At 35.7% G+C, this 22,292-nt stretch overlaps 1 protein-coding gene across 1 annotated transcript in view; it reads left to right on the top strand.

Moving 5' to 3' along the window:
- ADGB (androglobin) overlaps positions 1 to 22,292 on the top strand; it is a 111,516-nt gene that overhangs the window by 35,972 nt on the left and 53,252 nt on the right. The window contains exons 9-12 of the mRNA XM_042016610.1: positions 9,523 to 9,617; positions 11,957 to 12,131; positions 12,875 to 12,965; positions 15,667 to 15,811. Coding sequence (XP_041872544.1) covers positions 9,523 to 9,617; positions 11,957 to 12,131; positions 12,875 to 12,965; positions 15,667 to 15,811 — 506 coding nt within the window. The remainder of the gene's footprint in view (positions 1 to 9,522; positions 9,618 to 11,956; positions 12,132 to 12,874; positions 12,966 to 15,666; positions 15,812 to 22,292) is intronic.

The following is a 22,292-nucleotide window of genomic DNA, read 5'->3' on the forward strand; positions in this document are numbered from 1 at the left end:
CAATAATGTAAGTTCAAAATACTTTTGTTTTAGCTATAGATCTCATTAGAAGAAGTGCTAGACTTTTATTTTATAAAAATAGCTTCACTTTATGGCAGAGACTTTTTCAGCTCCATGTCACAGCCATTTCTATAAAGACTAGTTCCTTGCAGAGAGATAACAATCAGAGAGGTTACAGTTTCTCCAAAGGCAACACTGCTCTGACCATCAATTAATTATACATTTCATTATGGATGCTGTAAAGTGTGATTACCTACGGAGTTCTGAAAAATACAGTTCTAACGTCTACCTGTATTTTTATTTATTGCAACTTTTCTTTTATGCTACTAGGTATGGGCAAAAATTTTCTTCAAGAGTTGCTAATCCTATTTACATTTATATGAAAAAACTTAGATTTAGAAACTTGTTTGTTCCAGTATATTATTCTTCATTGTTTTTATTTGAGACTGAGTTTTCTTAGTTGCTGTTTTTAACTTGGAGGCATGGGTGCAATTTCACAGCACTTCTCATGCCTTTGTAGAGTACAAATCATATGCTAAAATGTCTATTTCTTCCTAGATTTTCAGAAAAACCTCTGACTTCCTTACTTTGAATCCCAAATATTATGTCCCAATGTAAAAAGTATAAAAGTCTTAGAAATTACCTGGCTGAGGTAGTATTCTCTCTTCTTAGGAAATCCTGCTATAATTTTGACCCGCCTATCAGTGTGGTAGCTATTTCAGAGTTTGGAATGGACATGCCACTGGGAACAGCACTGTCATTCATCCAAGAGGGTGTTGTAAATTTTTTTCCAGAAAACTAAGTAAATTTTATCCTGCCTAAGACTTAAAAATTCTATTAGTAACTGAAATGGCTAAGAATCAGGGAACTGTTGTGTCATGATACAGCTCTGTAATCTCCAACTCTGAGCCTAAAAGCTTTGTTCAGATGCTCTGTTAATGTTAGGGATTGTTTGGATGACATGAAGCCATCCACGTCACTGTGAGAGTAAAGGACCTGGGGGTCCTGGTGGACAACAAGCTGCCCCTTAGCCAGCAGTGTGCCCTGGGGGCCAAGAAGGCCAATAGAATCCTGGAATACATTAGGAAAACCATTGCCATCAGGTCGAGGCAGCTGATCCTGCCCCTTTACTCAGCCTGCATCTGGAATGCTGCATCCAGGCCTGGGTTCTTCAGCACATTAGAGAGGTGGAGCTCCTGAGTGAATCCAACAGAGGGCAATGAAGATGATTGGGAAGCTGGAGAATCTCTCCTGAGGAAAGGCTGAGGAAGCTGGGCCTGTTCAGATTTGAGAAGAGACAACTGAGAGGGGACCTCATCAATGTGTATAAGTATCTAAAAGCTGGATTCCAAGAAGATGAAACCAGGCTCTGCTCCATGGTGCCGAGAAACAGTACAAGAGGCAATGGGCAGAAACTGGTGCACAGGAAGCGCCACCTGAACATGAGGAAGAACTTCACTGTTTGAGTGACCGAGCACTGGAACGGATTGCCTGGAGAAGTTGTAGATTCTCCCTCACTGGGAATGACTAAACTGGAGATATTCAAGAACTGTCTGGATGCAATCCTGTGCTATGTGCTCTAGTATGACCCTGGTGGAGCAGAGATGTTGGACCAGATGACCCACTGCAGTCCCTTTCAGCCTGAACCATTCTGTGATTCTGTGAAGCTGTGTGGTGAAGTTGACACAAAGGAAGGAATGAATGCCATCCAAATGGACTTGGACAAACTTGAGAACTGGGCCCATGAGAATCTAATGAGTGAATCTAATCTAATCAAAAAGTCCAAGTGCAAGGTGCTGCACCTGCACTGGGCATGAATACAGACTGGAAGAAGAACTGAGAGCAGCCCTGTGGAGAAGGACTTGCGGGATCTGTTGGATGAGAGGAAGGACATGAGCCAACAGTGTGTACTCACAGCCCAGAAAGGCAATTGTATCCTAGGCTGCATCAAAAGCAGTGTGGCCAGCAGGATGAGGAAGGTGAGTGTCCCCCCGTACTCTGCTCTTTTGAGACACCAACCTGAAGTGCAGCATCCAGCTCTGGGGTCCCCAGCACAAGAAAGACATGGACATGTTGGAATGAGTCCAGGGGAGGGCCACTAAGATGATCAGAGGGCTGGAGAACCTTTCTTGTGAAGGCAGGCTGAGAAAGTTGGGATTGTTCAGCCTAGAGAAGAGAAGGCTTCAGGGGAACTATGCAGCACTTTTCAGTACCTAAAGAGAGCCTACCAGAGAGCTGGAGAGGAACTTTTTATAAGGGCATGTAGTGACAGAACAAGAGTGAATGGCTTTAAAATGACAGAGGGCAGGTTTAGATTGAATATTAGAAAGAAATTCTTATCAAGGATAGTGAGCTCCTGATACACGTTCCCCAAAGAAGTTCTGGTTGCCCAATCCCTGGAAGTGGTCAAGGCCAGGATGGGACTTTGAGCAACCTGGTCTAATGGAAGGTGTCTCTGCCTGCAGCAGAGGGGTTGGAGCTAGATGATCTTTAAGATCCTTTCCAACCCAGACCATTCTATGGTTTGTTTTTTTTTTTTTGGTTTTTTTTTGCATTAAGAAGTACTTTCCTGTAGCCTAAATTCTAAGGCTTCAAAGAATGTGGGAGACTTTCTACTTCTAAGTCCATTGGGAATCTATGCATCATCTGTGTTAATTTTTTCTTGTAATTATTGATGCATGAGAGGAAGGAAATAAAGTAAATATTTGGCACAGTGCCAGAAATACAGTGACTTCTTATATTGTAATAAGGACATAAAAGTTGTGCAATAACTAAAAGGTGGGACCGAAGCCTTCCTGGCTCCTTCTCAGTAAATCTGCATTTACATCTCAAGAATTATGTTTTATTTTTATTTCTTTTAATTAAATTACATTAGTTTTTTATTGTATCTCAACTCTCAACTTCAAAGACTTTGTGGTTGCTTGTTTTTAAAATTTATCTAAAATCTTATTAAAGCATTTTCACTGTATGACATTTGATGAGTGGCAGTTTTTATCTGAAAAAGAAAAATATTTAATCTTTATTTTGCTTAATAGAAAAAGCAGAGCAGAAAGGAGTAGGAAAGAAAAAAAAAGGAGAGAAAGAAAAAAGAAAGGTAGCGCTTCAGTCTCCAGAAAAGTTGGCAAAAGCCCAAGACCTTCAGGACTTAACTGAAAGTAAGTCCTATTGTTTTGAAGCTAAACATACAGACAGGAGTTATATGTGAAGCAAAGGGCTTTGCTTTAATTTGGTGTTGAACTTAACTGGGGGGAGATTATATTTACTCTTTTTTATTTTCTTTAAATTGTAGTTATTTATAGCTCACAGTACACACTGAAGTCATTCTAACCTAAGAAAATCTGCTACATAGATTAAGAATAGTATATTGCAGTACTTTGCTTTAGTGGTAAACTGTCTTGCAGTTGTTCCATATTTAAGAAACAACAACCCTTCCTCTTTAGTAATTTATTTGTTCAATATCCACTTTAGACAGTAAATCGCAATTGGGAAAAGCAAGAATGCTTCTTTGTCAAAGGGCAGGGGAGCTGGGGGGACAGAAATATTCGTTAGAATTCACTCCATGATGTAAATCCTTATTTTTTTTATCTTTGTCCGGGAAATACAGAGTGATGAATTTAATTCCTGTATTGATATATTCATAATAGCATAAAAATTAGGTAATTTCTTGCTTTTATATGTAATGTTTAAAAAAAAAACCTCAACAAAATACATTTTAAATAAACCACAAGTAAATACTAATCAGACAACTAAGCAATCAATTGAGATATTTCATATTTACTAGCATAAACTATAGAAGATCTTCAAAAATTTACAATAAGCTGATATGCTCTTGGCTTTGCTTATGTTTGCATACATGTGGCATTTCCATGTGACTAGCAGCAAAAAACAATTATTAACTGGAAAAATTTGCAGTTGCAAATCAATAGGTGAGAACAGGTAGAATGTCTTTCTTTAGGGAAATAACTGCAAAGTAAAAATTATATAACAAGAATGAAATTTACTACATAAATGGGATTCTTGCTTCTTGATTTGAATCCTGATTAAAATTGGTGATTTAAATAATTTTCAACTACAGGAAACCAAGATTATGGTTTGCCATCAGCAAATATATTTATTTAAATTCCTACCTTACCTACCACTAAATGACTTAAACAGCAATAAAATTTAAATTATATTGCAGGAATGTACTTTTCTTTAGTGTAGTAGGTGTGGAATAGGAAATAAGGTGTTTCATGTGAATATAAGTGATGCGACTAACTAGTACTCAAGCATGTTATGGGGAAAAGAAAGCAAAGGTGAAGCAAAAGGATCCAAGAGATGTATTCTAGAAATTGTGCAAAATGAGTGAAAGAACACTAAAAACAAAGAGGCAGTGCTTCCATGTGAAAAATGACATGATATTTAGGTCTTTATTCTGCCATTTAAAGCACAGTTTATGCTTTAGGACAGTTAATGTCCTGTGAAGAGGTTATTTAGAAAGATAAATAATTCAGGGCTCAAGTACAATGGTCAGAGAACTCATTAGTCCTAAATTTGAACCAGAAAAGACATTTGGAAAAGAGTAAGAGGTAGGTATCTCTACAGTAACAGCAAATTTAAGATTATTAGACTGCAAGGAAAAGAAAATAAGGAATTGCAGTTTGAAATAATACTGAATTACAATGCATATTTGTTGTGAGATTGTAGCCAAAAGAGGGAAATCTTGTAGGCTTTATGAGACACGGGGTCTGCCGAGTGGCCCAGGACACTGTTGTGCATAAGGTAAGATCTGAAACTAGGTCTTGGTTCAAAGTCAGAGCCAGAGGCAGTAGTTGTAAAATGTTCCTGTCTTGTTCTGGGGAATTCTGTAAGAGTGACTTTATTTAATGCAGCAACTTTTTTCTTTTCCATTTTCATTTTAAGTGACTTCAAAATGGTTTAATTCCCAGAATGATAAAAGTGCTCATTTCCCTGCTGCAAGCTTTTGCTCTACCAATTAACTGTTGACTTCAATGAAATTTTTCTTCTTTCTGATAAATATGGACTATTTCTAAAGAGATACTTAACTACTCCAGATACTGTTTATATTTGACTTTTGAAATGGCAAAATCTTCTGTATTCATTGCATTGTATATTCATGACCTTGTTTAGTTTCATACACATTGACATACCAAGTTACTTTTAAATACTTGGAAACTTCTCTTACAGGCTTTTGATTTAGTGTGTGCTATAATGTTGTGGTGAGTTGATACTGTCTGGCAGCTAAGACCCCACCCATCCACATGCTCACTCCCCACAGTGGGATGGGACAGAGAATGAGAACTGAACCCTTTGCCCACCCCCAGAATACTTGGAGTGAGAAACAGAAGATTTAATGGTGTGTGAGCTCTGCTCTGCAGTTGCTGACATACTGGTGTGTTATCAACAGTGTTTTTGGTCACATATCTCAAACAGGACCACACAGGCTGCCCTGATGAAAGCTCATTCCCAGCCAGATCCAGTACAAACATACGCAGTTCTGAATCACTTGCACACTCAGACCAATGCCTGCTGCACCCCACAAAAGCAGTATGAGTTGCAGGATCATTGAAGCATTGAATTCTTTCTCTATTTATCCAGTTTCGTGGATCCAGCTGAATAACAAGCCCTTGACATGGTCAGTCCGAACTCTTCCTGAGATCAACCAACTCTTTGGTCCTTTGGCTTATCAATCAGCCAGTTTTTGGGAAGTCTTTGCAGACAATTCATATGTTCCTACTGACCCATTTTAGTATACAATCTGTGCTTTTCCTCTCACCAGCTTTTTCTTCTAGTAACTAACCTTTCATACTTAGGGAGTTGCCTTGTTTTATGTACAGCTTTTACAATGATGAGATGAGATGAGATACTTAGTCGCCTTGTTCCTGTAACGTATCACCACTGTGCTTTTATTTAGGTTTCCAAACTACTGAGTCTTAATTTTTGAACTGCTGGAAAGGGAATACTATTCCATTTGAAAGGGCATTACCTAGGAATTTGGGAGTTTGTTCTACAAACCAACCATGTATTTTGATAATCACATTCTGCCTTGATACCAGCTTTGTAATTAAAGATATTTTCTATGTTGCAGAAGTGTTGCGAGATTATTATTATTATGCTATGAAGTTTTTGAAATCAAACAAGTAGATCTGTAATTTTATCATCAGAGTCAATGAGATGTCACACAACTGTAAAGTTCTTATAATTTTTCTTTTACCTGTTCAAGAGTTTTCACTTACAAGATGGTTTGAAGCCTAATACCAGAGTATTTTGTTTTTTCAAGTGCATTTCATGATTCTGTGATATTCATGTCAATTCTGATTCTGCAATATTTCTGTCAATTCTGAAAAGCACATAGGTTATTCTTCTGAAGACTAAAAAAATACCTTCCAATAGGCAAAGCTAATCCATGCCTAACACAACAGCAAAAGTTAACATCTGAGCTGCACACCCCAAGATCAGTTATTGAAAGCCAACTGATGTGTTTTCACAGAATGGTTTGGGTTGGAAGAGACCTTAAAGATTGTCTAGTTCCAACCCCTCTGCCATGGGCAGGGATATCTTCCACTAGGACCAGATTACTCAGAGCCCCATGCAATCTGGCCTGGAACACATCCAGGGATGGGGCATCCAAAGCTTCTCTGAGCAACCTGTTCTGGTGCTTCAATCACCTCACAGTAAGCCAGGCCTCTTTCAGAGGGGTCAGTTAAAACAATTGCCCTTTGTTCTATCACTCCATGGCCTGAAGAATCTCTTTTCAGCTTTTTTGTAAGCTCCTCTTAGATAGATTCTTAGATACTGAAAGACTACTCTAAGATCTCCTTGGACCCTTATATTCTCCAGGCTGAACAATACAAAAATTTTCAGCTCTTCTTCACAGGAGAGCTTCTCCAGCCCTCAGATCATCTTTGTGGCTCTCCTCTGGCCTCATTACTCCTTGGAAAGTTAAACTACACCATCAGCTCTTGTTTGATAAATAAATATTTAAAAGAAACATTAAGAGTGAGAAAATTCTTGTCAAGTCTTCAAAATTTTGATAAACAAATAAAAACAGTTAAGATATATAAAACTAACGACTTTAATTCCTGGCCTTTTAAAGTGGCTGGATATGTATTTTACATGGATTAATTCAAATCTTACTTTCCCTTCTCCAAGGGACTGAAGCATTTGTTTGGGTTGTTTAGTACTTATTCTCTGAAAATGAATTTGCAAAGCTGCAAGTGTGAAATGTAAGTAGTACATGGATTCAGAATTTTCTAACAAAGCACTCCAGAATTCTTATATCCACACTGAAGGATATAAATAATAGGCTCTGCTGAATCTGTTTTGTTGTACTGTATATTACAACATTTTTCATCTAATAATACAATTTTATCAAGGCTATCAGTCTTAACTAGTTTCCCCAGATGCTGAATTCACATTAATCATCATTACACCTGGTGCCAAATAATTTGCATACATCGTCCTTGTTTTTTGTACAGCGAAAAAAGATCAAATAATATGTAATTTTTAAAGCTACTGGCATGATGTACTAGTATTGTAATAGTTTTAATAAAGTGGATACGATGTGCCTGGTTAATCATTTGCATGCTCTAATAATTTTTTCATTGCTGTTTATTGTCTGCCCTGCAGACATTTTATTTCACAACCCATCTGGACTGAGTATGACAGCTTTACATTCCACCTGGTATTTGATTAAATACTTTTATTTGAGAAATACTTCTCACAAGCAGTGACATCACTGTGCCTTGTGGCACATACTGTTCTGTACTGTAATGTGCAGGACACCATAGCTACTCTTGCTGTGTTTGTAACAGATCAGATATGTCGGTAGGGACTGAGATTAAAGCTAAATTATAGCCTTGCTTTTGAATAATTTGAAACCCACAACTAACACAAGAGCTGTGGTTAACATGGGAATCACAATCATGCGGTGAGAAATATTAAGAATCCATTGGAAAGTACCTCTTACTTACCTTTAGCTTATATTTAGTTGGGTAATTGAATTCCCAGAAGAATATTTAAGATGCAAAGATATTGTACTTCTTTAAGAATAAAATGTTGCATACCCTCTAAATAAATGGATTTTAAGTCTCATAAATCATATTTTCCAGGCATTTGCCTATTTATATGCAGATTGCATTGTTTTATATAATTTCACAGAAAATACCTATTCTTAGTGCAACTTCCAGTTGAATACTTACTAAACATAGGAAGCAATTATCCTATATTTGAGGTGAGGCTGAAGTGAGCAATGACAGACACAGATAATTTTACTGGAATGTTAGATGGAGATAGAATCATAGAATCATTTAGGTTGGAAAAAACCTCTAAGTTCATTGAATCCAGCTGTTAACCTGTACTGCCAAGCCCACCACTAAACCATGTTTCTAAGTGCCACATCTGCACATCTTTTAAATACCTCCAGGGATGGTGGCTCAACCTCTTCCTTGGGCAGCCTGTTCCAATGGTTACCAACTCTTTCTGTGAAGAAATTTGTCCTAAAAAAGCATTCTGTCCTAAAAAAGCACCTGAAAAACAGGTGTCACAGCCTGTGTACTGAAATCCTGTCTCCACATGTTTTCTGAGATGACTAAGGAAAAGTAGAGAGAAATAGATATCTTTCTTTTTCAGATGTCTTTTTGGTAAAACCAGAGACCCATATTTCAAGTATTATGTTTTAGACCTTTAATCTCCCTTCACCATGAAAGAAATGACTCTCAGACATCCTTGGCTTCTCTTCATCATTCAGGAATTAGCAATGGCTTCTTTCACAGATAAGAATAGGAGACGATCATATGGTTGTCTAGTGCAACAGATTTCTGGAGTTAACAAAGTGACTGTGCCCCTGTTTTTATTCCTTGCATATAGCAGAATTACAAGCTTCTCTAAGGTATGTGGGATAAGAGCTATGGGGTTGCCCCTTCGTACTTTCTGAGGCAGCCATCATTACCTCCATTTTTTCATCTGCTTGACAGAAGTGAGAGGAGTAACTCTGGTTTACAGGCACTGTATTTCTCAAATTACTTATCTCAGTCTTCATATCCCTTGGCAGCAGTGGCCAGAGGTCTAGCTTTGGATCCTTTTGTTGGCAAGATCAAATTTTGCCTTCAGTGGTGAGAAGCATTTAACTAGTACTGACCAATCAGGATGTTTTTACTTCATCTACACGGATTATGTGTATTGTTTATACTAGTACTGGTTTTAAAATTTGAAGAACAAAAGAACAATGTTGAAAGCTACCTCTGACCTGTCATATTTTTAAGTTGTATTTTCTGTTACTCATTTGTGTAAAATAAGTAAAATATGCAAAGGCTGTTGATTATTTAAATGAGGTGGTTTTTTCCATCCATGGCTTCTTTTTCAAGTACATTACAATGATCTCTTCTTTTGAATAAAACAGAGTCAGACAAAGAAAAGAGTAATAAAAATAAAGCAGAGAAGGCAGAATAATTTAGTGTGAGGTACAGCTGCAGTTTTTTACTGTTTACCTTGTTCTAAAGTGTTTTAATGTCTTCTTTGTAGAATCTCCCATACCAACCCAGCCAGAAATGGTCGTGTATGCTGGCTGTATACCGCTGAATTTGTTTGAAGAGGATATTTTTTTATTAACGAGAATGGTAAGGTTCTGTGCTCTCAGGACAGGAAAACATTACTTATTTTCTTATCAGAGTGTTTCATTTTGTTGTAACTACGTTGTAACAAAATATAATTAGCTCAGTGAAACAGTCACTAGATGATGGCTATCAGTTGAATTTATATTTTGGTACTTCTGTATTCTGAACATGCATTTTCCTGCCAAAGCCTGCTGATTTTATTCAGTTTTCCTCCACTTTCCTCAGGATCCCAAAAGCTGGAGTCTCCTGGGAGAGACTAGATGTGGACTAGAAAATGTATCATGATGAGATACTTCTGAATGGAAAGTCTAATTACTTTAAGGGCTACTTGAAAAACATGAATTTTAATTTTTTTAAGACTACAGTTAAGACTCCTCTGATATATATTTTCCAATATGTTGTTTGTTGTTATATAAGAAATAGCATGTTTATATCAATTTCTATCATTAGTGTTTTAACTGGTGAAAGCAGCTGGAAAAAGTGTAGCACTTAATGCAGCTGGGATAAAAACAACACTTAAATCTTCACTTAGTCACTCACACTCCTCAGAAAGCTTTTTACAATGCAAGAGGTGGCTTTCTTGAGTTGATTATTAATTACGTTTCCTTTTTTTCTACATTTAAATCATATCTATCATAATTAGATCATTAAATTTTAAGCTGCCTTCTCAGGAAACTGGTAAGCTTCATGGAATAAAGAAATTTCCAGAAATGGTTTGCAGGTGTTATGCTTTAGTGCACTTAATTCTTGCACTATTTTTTTTTTTTAATTGTGCTGTGTATTTTATGCAGTTTTGAAGATTACCTTGTTATCTTTGATTTTAATTTATTTTAATTTAAGATCTCATTCAATAGCGTAATTTTGCTAATAATAAGTAATGCTAGTCATCAAAAAGGAAAGTGGAAGGAGGAACATGGGATTATATCATTCCTGCCACCTAACACCCTGAGTCTCAAACTTGACTACAGTCTGTTGGGATATAGAGATTACTGAAAAAGAGGTATGGCAGACCAAATAGGAGGAGACAGATGAATCTATATGTCTAAACCAGTATTTTAGTAAAGACTTGATAGAAAAATGGAAGTTGACAGAAGTTAAATATAGAAGTGTAGAGGATTTCTTATGGATAAAACCCCCACCATTTTCAAGCTTTATTCAAGGGCTGAGATAAACTACACTAATTGAAATAAAGTTTAGAAAATGGATTAACAGGGGTAAGAGTTGTTCCATAAACTTGGAGAAAATTTTGTCATTGACTGCAGCTGTGCCAGAATTTCCCTCCAGAATTTTTGCAGTATCCCTTTTAACTTTGCTTTCTAGTATGGATTTCCTTGGATTGCTGTGGCTTAAATTTTCTCAAATAAAAAAAAATCAATATTTGAGTCATACAAGTGTGTAGTGTACTCAACAGCTAAGTTGTCCTTTATGGACTGGTTATCTTCAGAATCTTTTCTAATCTTGGATGTTTTAACTGGAATTTTTAATTTAATTCATTCCCTACTCTTCAAATAACTGACAACCACAACAATATTCTTCTCTCCAGAGTTCTTAAATACAGAACCTCAGGAACATTTTAAAATGAGTAGAAGCATAGAGACTTGCTGATGAGCGTGTTAAAGAAATAACTTATTGTTGATTTATTTAGCATGTAAAAGAAAGTGTGATTTTAAAATTAAAAGGATGTACAAATCTTGTAACAGAACTTTCAGATGTGATGTTAAGTACTGGACCATTATTATTTTAATGGGAAGAGCACCACTCAATGTTGACATCTAAAATTGCTCTTAAGTCTGTTCCTAAGGGCTTTGGTATACAGGTCAACTAAAGTGTCTTTAATGTGTTTTATAAATTAGCCACCAAATAAAAAACTTAGCTTTAATGATATGTTAGTCCAAAGCAGTACGTTATGGAGATTTTACAAGTTATCTAAAAGACCAACTGATTTTAGAATTCTGCCACTTTATAAATTCAGCATGAAGTAAGGACTTTTTCCCTCAGAAAGTATTTTTAAATATGATTACTTGAAAGAAAATGTTGTGCCTATTGCTTTCTTACATATTCATTCTCTTCACTTGTATGTTATGATTATCTAAATAAGTTGAAAGAAGTGATGAATCTATTATGAAAAGTAAAATACATGTAAACACTTTTAAGTATACTTTTTGTGCTGAATATCAGATTCTAATCAGCATGTTTTTGGGTAGTCTTGTCAGGTGAACTATATTCATTTCATTTGTTACAGAAGCTGTTAGATGCCTTTGTGTGCATACTGTTCTTGTTTGTTAGACATATCATGAGAAAGAAGATCTGACCCAGTCAGATTATCCTTTTGTGTTCCATAGGCTGATTCTTCAGAGAAGATGAGGCAATATGGGCTTTCCCATATACACAGCCATCCTGTCCTGATCACTCGAACTAGGTCTTGTCCTCTGGTAGCACCTCCAGAACCACCCCCACTTCCTTCTTGGAAGCTTATCCGTCCGAAAAAGAAAATCGTTGTGACATCTGAACCCCAAGGTTTGTCTACTAAAAACTCCAAAATGAATTTTTAATTACATTTTAATTATTTTAAACATTTTCAGGACCATACTTATTATCTGTTAGCTTAATTTCAATTGAACTCACTTTTGTATTACTTCCTCTTAGCAATATTTCCTACATGCTTTGAGAAGTGTCTCAATTTATGTTGAAAAAAGCATGCTAGTGGAGAAAATGAAGAGGGAATGTTATCAAAGTAACACAGAAGCTCTCTGATGGAGAGCCATTAAAGCTTCTGAACACCTTTTAAAAATTTAAAGTATGTGACTAGTCCTGCTGCATCAACTCATGGTTTTAGAGTAAATTTTTTTCTAGGATTTGTCTGTACTGCATAATGGAGTTAAATGGATGATACGAGATAGCTTGAGTATGTTGAAAGTGTTACAGGCAGGCTAGCAAAATATGCTGGGATAAGAAATAGAGGAAATTGGCAAAGGCAAAAAGTTCTGCCATAGTTGTTTTGAGCTACCCTGGATAACCTTGCATATAAGTTAGGCACAATTTAATACTTTGCAGGCTGAGGATCAGAGTGTAAAGCATTTATTTTTTCATGATATGTCACCTAGAACCATCCCTCGTTTTTCTGTTCCATTCAAGTGCATGGGATGATACTTGGAAAATTATTTAGGGGTGATGAATCCCCATTGAAATTTATTTCTCAAAGTTAGTAGTATTAAATGTTTTTATGAATGTATATATTTAACAAGTTGCTTTTTTCCCAGAGCCTGTGGTAGAGAAATCTGAAGAACATATTGAGATTGCTAGCCTATTTTTGAATTACAAATTGAGTGTTATCACAATACCAACAGACATGTGAGTATATAAGGTAGTTTCAGCATTAGCATTGTGAAAGTGCACTGTGAAAGTGCACTGGCTTATTTTTGCTTGTGTCACAGGCAAAAACTGCTCAGATCATTTCTGAAGCACATCAGGACAAAGCACTCTGTTGATGTGTTGATGTCACGTAATTAATCAGCTATCAGTGAACTGCATTTAGGATCAATATCGGCAATACGACAGCTAAATTACTATATTAGACACAAAAGGTTAATAAACACCTGAAAACTTCTGAACACCTTCCTGTAGCTAATCCCAAGAAGTTCTAATCTGGCACACAGAGGCATACGTATGCGATTACCCTCCCCCTCCTGTCACTGAGGTTTACAAACTCCTCCTGTTTTGGGACTGCAGCATATACTTCCTGTTGGAGATGGAAGTCTCTAGGCTTAGCTGTTTCTGCCTACAATCTGCTCATATCTGCACTACTGAGAAAGCTTACCAGGGGGTGGACATGAACACACAGGTCCCCACTTGTCACACCCTGTACGGAGTATGGACAGTCCCCTAGGCAGGTACACACTTGTCAGGGCTTCTGGCATTGGAGAACAGGGAGTGCTGTCAGATGCTTTGCCAGATTCTCTGCCCAGTAGCCCCAAAGACATAGAGTATTCAATAGATCACTTCTGCCAGAAATATGAATATTCTTTGATGTATTTCAAATTTTTCCTCAAACTACTGGTCTTTTTTAATTCTTACACATAACAAGGAAAGAATTGACTAGCCAGTCAGTATTTTCACAGGCATCACATGTTTGATATAGAACACTTAATATTTTTGAATAAAAGAAGCTGTTCTCTGTTTATGATAGAACAAGCCTGAGAGCGCAGGTGAAGAAGCTCATGGTCAAAACACAGCTTTGTATAAATGCCTTGTGTTAAAGACTGTTTGGAAGTCCTATAAACCCTTGAAAACCAGAGTCTTTATACAGGGTGTCTTAGAGAACTTTCAGAAATGGGTGTATACATGACTTCTAGTCAATGTGCCATGCTGAGTATAGTACTTGCTCCCTGACAAGAAAAGAAAGATTACCATAAAGTGTATCAGAGCCGTGGGTTTTTTTGCTATGACCCACTGCATAATACATTTCTCTCAGGCTCCAGCTGATGATGTGAACATGTGCATTATGATTCAGTAGACAAGTTCTAGAATTATTAATCCTGTCTCTTTTATTCTGACTGAGCTTCTGTCATGAAGCATTGAATGTATCTTATAGCCAGTGTACACCAAAAGGTTTATGTCATTTTGGAGGATACGTCTTTTCTTGAGACTGAGTCCAACAACAGGCTGTAAATTGTTGGAGATTTATGTATTTTCTTAGGGTGTGTGCACCTTTTGTTAAGTACATCTCTAAGTAAACTGACTAAATTACATATGTGGAGGGTTGTGCATTTTGATCATCATAATTGCATGGACTGATAATAAACCAGTTAGGTATTTTTAATTTTTTTTTTTTTTAACAGCAGCATTTGTCTGTGTAAGAAGTGACCTTGGAATATTCTGGGAATGCAATTGTTTTGATGATACAGTTGCATTTTGATAGTTAAAAGTACTTAAATTACTGTTTGTTTTCAAACAGTAGGAGTAGAAATACATTATAATGTTCTAAGCAATTAACAGGCTATCAAAGGAATGAGAGATTAATAATGAAGATGTTGAAGTATTTGCATGTTAACAGATTTTATATTTTTTTTCATATTTGGTAGATTGCTTCATGGTCAAATTACCCCATTTGGGAAAGGATAGTTTATTTAATGCACTAAGTTTCCATGACAATTAGCTCATTTAATCTTTGTGATTTAATTAACAGGTAGTAGCCAAAAATATATAGCAGGTATTAACATTTCATTAAAGTGATATAACTGTGTAAATAAGATAAGGGACTGAGATACACAGTTGGGACTGAAAGCTTTTTATCTCTTCCTTCTATTCTAATAAAATATTTTGAAACACTCAAAGGCAAGATAATTGTGACTGTTACTGAAAAAGATCTTGATTTTCATTATCTCAGTCCTTTAAAAGGGGGCTAGATAACACGTCTAGATTTTAATTTGTTATTTATTGCTGTAATAACACAATTACACACTTATGTCTAATTGGCATGTATGCAAAATTGGTTTGATCCTCTTCTTCTAGTTCACTTAACAATCAGAGAGTTACTTATGTTTCTGTTAGTTTTTATTTCTACTTCCAGTGAAGTCAGCAACAGAGCTTTCTTTTACTAGAACCAGAATAGGCCTGCCCAGGTTTCCTTGGTTATCCTGTATTTTAGCTGTCTGGTAGCTATGGAGACCCATTTGAGGGAAAAGACAAAAAGTATTCTGACACAAAACATTTTATATTTTGCCTTACCTTCATTCAAGTAGTAATTTTTGCTTGTCTAGGGGCCATAGTAATTTATTCACTTCTGGCATTGTCGTCTAGTTTTCAGCTGGCTTGGGTTTTGCTTTTTTGAGGGTTGGTTAAGATGTCTTTCTGTCATAGGTTTGTGTGTAGTGCCAAGTCAGTAATGACAAGAAATATAGGAAGATATGGATTCTGTGCTGCTCTAGGAATCTCTCAAAATAAAGGAGACACAAATTATTTTGACAAAATTCTGTTAAGAGTAGTTAAGAAGACTGTAATTTGAAAGAAAATGTATGGATTAAAGTGTTTTGAGTTTTCTTTTATTATTTAGCCACTTTCCACAGTCTACCCTCAAAAAAGGATTTCATTCTGTATCCAATCTCACTTCTGTTACTGAAACTGATGAAAATGAAAGTGACAGTAATGGGGACATGAATCAAAATAGGAGACACTCAAATGCAGAAGATTATTCTCAGGTAATAATATTTCTATGTTTTTTAACTTGACCCAGTTTTATATTACAAAGGATAGTGAAAGACAAAATAGAAAATATTTAATACTGAAATAAATGTTTTCAAAGACATTTCAGAAAGCTTTTTTTTTTTTTCCATTTCTATTTAAGTAACTTCCCTACCCTTTCCACTCTATAGTTACATTGATGTGTATTGGGTAGGAAATCTTTCTTAATACCTTTTCCTTTAACTTTCTTTTTTATGATTTTTCCTCAGATTCTAAAAGTTCTGTTGCTAACGCTGTCTTGGTTTTGCTCTTTCAAATGCTTTTGGTGGCAGCATCTTAAGAAGATAGTCTGCAGTCTTTTAAATAAATCTTAGTTTACATTATGATTAGTTTATTTTGGCTACAGTGAAAGCATGTGACTAGAAAAATGTGAACTTTATTAACACATGCCTTAAAATGGCATCCTTATCTAGGACTGAATGGAAAGACTCCTGGTGAGATCTAGAAAAAGAGTTAAGGCTTCACTGCTCAGTGGGCCTGCTCTTAAATTTGAGAAGCTCTGCCTTCTAAAGGAATCCTCGGCCATGATTAAGACCCTCAGGCTTCCTGTGCAACTCTGTGAGAGAAGGACATTCCTCCAAACAGGTTCCCTAGATGCAGCACTGACTAAGAGTTGGCTCAAACCACCCAAGCCAATGCTAGTTACTGCGTAGAAGTCTCCACTGAAATTTTCCGATATAGATAAGATGAATCTTACCTAAGTTTAATAAAACATTACTAGGATGACTTTGGGAAGTTGTAATTACTGATTTTTGTAACTACTGATTTTTTTTTATTGTATCTGTTTTTAAATTGGAATGTGTATATGCTACCAAAGTCTGCTTTTAGATAAATTTTAAACAGAATGTTCCTTCTAATGTTTAAATCTTACTTGCTTAACAGAGAAAAAATGATACTTTCAAAGAGTTTCTGAGCAATAGATTTCATGAAAAAAAATTCATATCGAGAAATAATTGGCAGCATAGAGAAATATAGACTTAAATACTCACTTAAAAACAAACAAACAGAGCTCCACTGAAGTTATTTCATTTGCTCAATGCCTACAAAGAAACACAATGTAGCAGTGCCAGCATCTCTTCGATTTCATACTTACTGAAGCAAACACTACTCAGAAGACCATTTGATAGCATTTCTCTTTTGGCTTTAAGAAAATTGAGGGAAAAAGCAGTCTAGGCAACATACAAGTGCTTTCAATGATGTTATGCTCAAAATCTGGATCTGATTCAATAATCCAGTTATATTTTGGGGAAGGTGATGTTTCAATTTGTAAATGTTTGCTACAGTTCCTCTTGCTCTATTTGTTTTCTCTCCTAAGTAAAGAGTGAGTACTTCTTCCATATATGCTAAATTCCGTGTCATTACAATATAGAAAATAACTTACAAAATATATTCATCCATAGTGCTGTGTAAAGGTAAAACACCAACGAAGTCCTTATCCATGCAGTCCAGCAGTAAAGATGACCTAATTTTTTTAAAATCTCTGTTGTCATTTTTTGAGAAGAACTGATTCATATACTTGGGGATAACATTTATTGTGTTTGGTTGATGAATAGTGACTGTCTGTAGGGCTAAAAAATTTATTTGAAGACAAATGACATACTATTAGGGATAGTTCATGACCTTCATGAACCAAAAAACCCAAATTTATTTTGGTAAATTTTGAAATGAATGGGAAGTTATTTTTAATGTAATTTTTGGAGTGCTGATTTCTGTGTAATTTTTGGAGTGCCTCTGCAGAGTACACTCATACAATTTTTGTATTTCAGATCTATATCTATACTGTGTGTTTAGATAATGTACATGTGGATATCGCTAGTGGATTTAGTGATTTTAAAATAAGGCAATTCTGCAGTGAAGAAGAATACTTTACAATAGAATATATCTGTGATCTGTGATTCTGTGATATCTTTAGCTATTTGGTATTTTGTGTACATTTTATAAACAATAGCCTAATTAGTACTTCAATAGTACTTTACCTTTAAAAGTCTTTTTAATAATGGCATCATACTAAAATCATTACAAAAGCAACAGGGTGAAAAGGAGCTGTAAGTAGCATCTTATAGTATATAACAATTATTGCTTTCATTACTTCAGTCTCTAGTTGTACAAATACAGAATTGGTTAGTTGCAAATTCATAGAAGTTTATGTGCTGGAAGCATCAAAGCAGTGTGAAACATCCCTTAGATTTTCTCCCCTAGTCCAAGAGTGTTTTAGAAGGCTGATTTATCACAGTAGGAGAGGCAGTCAAGGAAAGACAAGGGCAAGAATGAAAATGCATGAAAGAGAGACTGATAAAACTGGAATGGTTGGAAGAAGACATGGATTGGACGTAGGCTGAGGGCAGTCTGATTCAGACATGAAACGTAAGAAGTTATGAGCAGCTAATTGACTTGTACATGATCTTTACTTTTGCCTCAATTTAAACCTCAGCTGAAAAATGCTATGTCTGTTAATAGCTGAAGTATGCAAGTAGAACTTTGTTTTTACAGATTGGAAAAGGAGATGGTTTTTAACTTGGAGAACAATTGTCTTTTTCACCTATTAAATCTTTTCATCAACAAAATTATGTGGATGCCTCTGTCAAATTCATAATGGGAGAGCTTTCTTTCTGTAGTTTTAACACTTGAAATAACAATATATACTTTTTAAAAACAAATCAGTTAGTGATTAAAAAAACATTGAAAGAGAAGCTTTGGTATCCCCAATTCACTAGATTATTGCTAATTTTTAGAATTTTGTATTGTAATATAATGAATGTAAATAACTTTGTCTCCATTTTAAACTGTGTGATTGTTAGTCAAGAGACATCTGCTTTAAAACTTTGATACAGATTTGGTAAATCTTTGGGATACAGCAGTTTTATGCTTTAAGCTGACTGAAATTCAGTCAGCTGCTGTGCCAGATGCTCGGCAAGTTTAAATTGGCATATTTCAATTCAGTCCAATACAAACTGCATGAAGTAACATTACTGAATATCTGATTCACTGTTCCTAAGGTCTGTTGTCACAGAAACGGAGACTAGTGATACATGAAAGACAAAATTCTGGGAGCTGGATGTACCTTCTTTGAAAAATACGAAGTTGAAAGACATGCCGTTATCCCTCGTGTCCCAAAAGTACTCATGCCAAAAAATAGAACTGCTTTATTATTGAATTTTTCAAACTTTTTTTTTTTTGCTCTGACTTTCCCATTCACTGATTTTACAGTCCTGAAAGCTTTTGGGATTTGCATTAGGAAAAAATATTTTAAAATACCTAATTTTAGTAGTTAAAATGATCTTGAATCACTGGTTTTAAGAAAATGGATTTTGTTAATTTTTTGTTTAAAAACTCCATAACAGAGGGCCAAATTCTTTAATGGAGAAGCTCTCTTTTTTTCTTGTTCAGTAGGAAACTAAGTAATTTATAAGTGTAGGATACATTGAAATACATGTGAAAGTATTTTTGGCCAGGAAAAAAACCAAAACAGTCATCATATGTAAATTGCACAGTCTTGCAGTTTTATGCAACAGTAATTTTGTCAAATGCTTCTGACAAAAAGATTATCCTGGAGTAGTGTTTCCTTGTAGATCTGCCTTTCAAAAGCCTACTTGGATATGCTTCATTGTGATTAATTTCTTGATAGAAGTTATCTCCAATTCCATTGAGAATAAAGCTCTATGTGTTCTGTTTGAAGAAATGCAAAGCAAGAAAATCTAATCCAAATATGTTTACCATCAGTATGTGCAATGGCTACTAGATATTTTAATATACTGACCTGATTGCTATATTTATACATCCTAAGCAGAACACTCATATTTCTCTTTGTGGCTTCTTCAGTGTCAAGCTCCTTGGCAATGCTGATTTCTAGAGTAAAAGTGTTAAAGTCTCCATTCTTTCCCAGTGACAAAAACACAAAAAACTTGTTCTTTAATGTTCATGATTCCTTCATTTTTCTTATTTCAGTCTATTTATATATTCAAACTCAATCTTACCTTCTGTTGTGCAACTGATACCAGTTTATTTAATTTGCATGCTGTGTTGTGTGCTCTTTTCATGTTCCCCATAAACATTACAGACTGTTCTGTCATAATAAGATTTTTCTTCTTTTCTCTCTAATCCTTCTTGTGTTACATTTCCTAAGTGCAGTGAATTGGTATTGAGTCAACAGGAGGGCTAGGGTCTATTTTCTTTACAAATTTTATCATTTTGAAAATTGCTTCAACCTGCATAAGATGGAAATTCCCTGCTTATTATTTTCAGGGAAAAATTACACATCACATATGAGGCACATGAATTAGAAGAGGGACTTGAGAAGAGGCATTTAGACATTTGTGGTATAGAGACACTTTGATGGGCCCACAGTCATCTACTTGCACATACGAATTGGGCAGCTTCAACATTAGAGACTGAATGAAAGAGATGCCAAGTTAGTAATCCAGTATTTTTAAGCTATTTCTTTAAGCTATTTCTATACCCAGTTTGTGCAAAACTTTGCAGATGTTAGTTCATTTGTAACATTGCCTTTTTTTCAAAATCCACCTCTGTTACCTTCACTCACATCACAGCTAAAATGACAACTGATACTCCATTTAGTGAACATAGTGACTGAGGAATAAAAAAAGACTGTGTCCAAATGACTGTAGAGGCAAAACCCTTTGATGATACAACTCTCAGGTCAGCATCAAACCTTGAAATTTAATACAAGGTTGGATCTTAAGAAATATTTTAGTCATCTCTGTCATTTTGAAGTATTTGAAATGGATTTTTAATCTTAAAAATAGAGTACCTGAAACTTTATTCCTTCACCTGCAGTTATATCCAGAGAGCTTATTTTTTGAAGAAGACTTGTGTTTTTCACAGAAAAAATGGGGTGTTAAGTTTTGTCATACATCATTTCTACGGTAGAAAAGGCTACTCTTTTTATAAGAATACAAGATAAATTTTAAAACGTATTATTTGGTAGATTTGAATAGAATAAAAATATAGCTATAGGAGTTTAAAAATATGAATGAATCCTTGAAAGTAACAAGATAGCTACAAATATGTGAATTGCCATTATTTTTATAAATATGCATTAGTGATTATGAAACATAATAGATGATAAATTAGATTTTTAAGTTAACTACAGAATTTTCCTCACAATTTTCATTAAGATTTTCCAGTCATTGAGGGAAGAACAATAAGTATTTCTCCCAGAATCTGTGTGCATAATTCCATGTTTCACAGCTGGATCTAAGTCTTTTCTAATATTCTTCTGTATCAGATACTATAGCAGGAAAGCTGACTTTTCAGGCAATGTGTGATCATTAAGGAGGAAAAATGCCTTTATTTTCTCTTTCTGTGCCAATGTCTTAGGCACAGTATATGAGGCAATAGTATAAAAGAATGGGAACTTTCTTGACACTCTGGTTGTCTTCAAATCAGTGAGGATTAGGTAGATGAACACATCCTGTACCATTAGAAAAGCAGTTTTTGACCATGTTGTGTTTGTGCTCCAAAAGCTGACTAAATGAGCCTATGGGAGTCTACACAGCTGTGGTTAGACTGGTTTCACAGCTCAGACTGGATGAATTTACTAAGCATCCAGGTTTTCCAGGGCACGTTCTCCTTCTTTACTGGAAATTCTGTTGACTCAGTTTTTGAGGATTTTCTGTATCTCTCCAGGTTTTCCTGCTGCTGACTGTTAGTACTGACAAAGTAGCTCTATATTAAGCTACCTCATGTCCATACTGGAAGTATGGATCATGTGTACTGTCCATGAACAGTATATTGGGCAGAAATTGCTAGACTTGTAGTACAGATGTTGCAGTCTCCAAGGCTTATACAGTAAATCTCATACTTCTTATATTTTGGACATGCCCAGGATTTCTGAGAAGAAACCCAATAAATTGCACAGCTGACATGTATCTGTTTGGTAAATCCTGGGACTCCTACAGGAAATTTGGCAATATTGGAATCTTGAAAGTTGTAGGCTCGCATGCATGTGCATGTTACCATGACAGCTCTGTGCATGTGTTCTTCTGAAGCCCCCCTCCCCGAGGAGCCTTCCCCTGGATGGCTCTATCTTAGTTTACAGAATGTGTTCTGGAGAGGGCCTTGGGGTCTGGGGCACACTGATCCCTAACTAAGAAGCTTCTAAAATATTTAATCTCCTAGCTTGACAAACAAGTCCAAGAATGTAGGCAAAAAGCACTAAGAATACAGAAGTTGTAAAAAGGTATAAAAGGGGTTTAAAAGAAAAGGCAAAAAATCATCATGGCATCAGTTTAAAGGGAAGAGATAGTCTGTATGATTTTTTCAGACTCATATATTGAGGCATGACTGTCAATGTGACATGACAAGTGATCACAGTTTTGCTGGTTTTGAAGAGTTGTGTGTACAGAATTCTGGAAACAGGAGCTGAAGTACGTGGGTATTTGCAAGATCCTATAGTGCACCTTTTCAGCTCATTTGCTC

Source organism: Corvus kubaryi, unplaced genomic scaffold (genome assembly GCF_017639235.1).
Source record: "Corvus kubaryi isolate FWS band 111438036 unplaced genomic scaffold, C.kubaryi_AGA036_p1.0 split3-73, whole genome shotgun sequence".
NCBI lineage: Eukaryota > Metazoa > Chordata > Aves > Passeriformes > Corvidae > Corvus > Corvus kubaryi.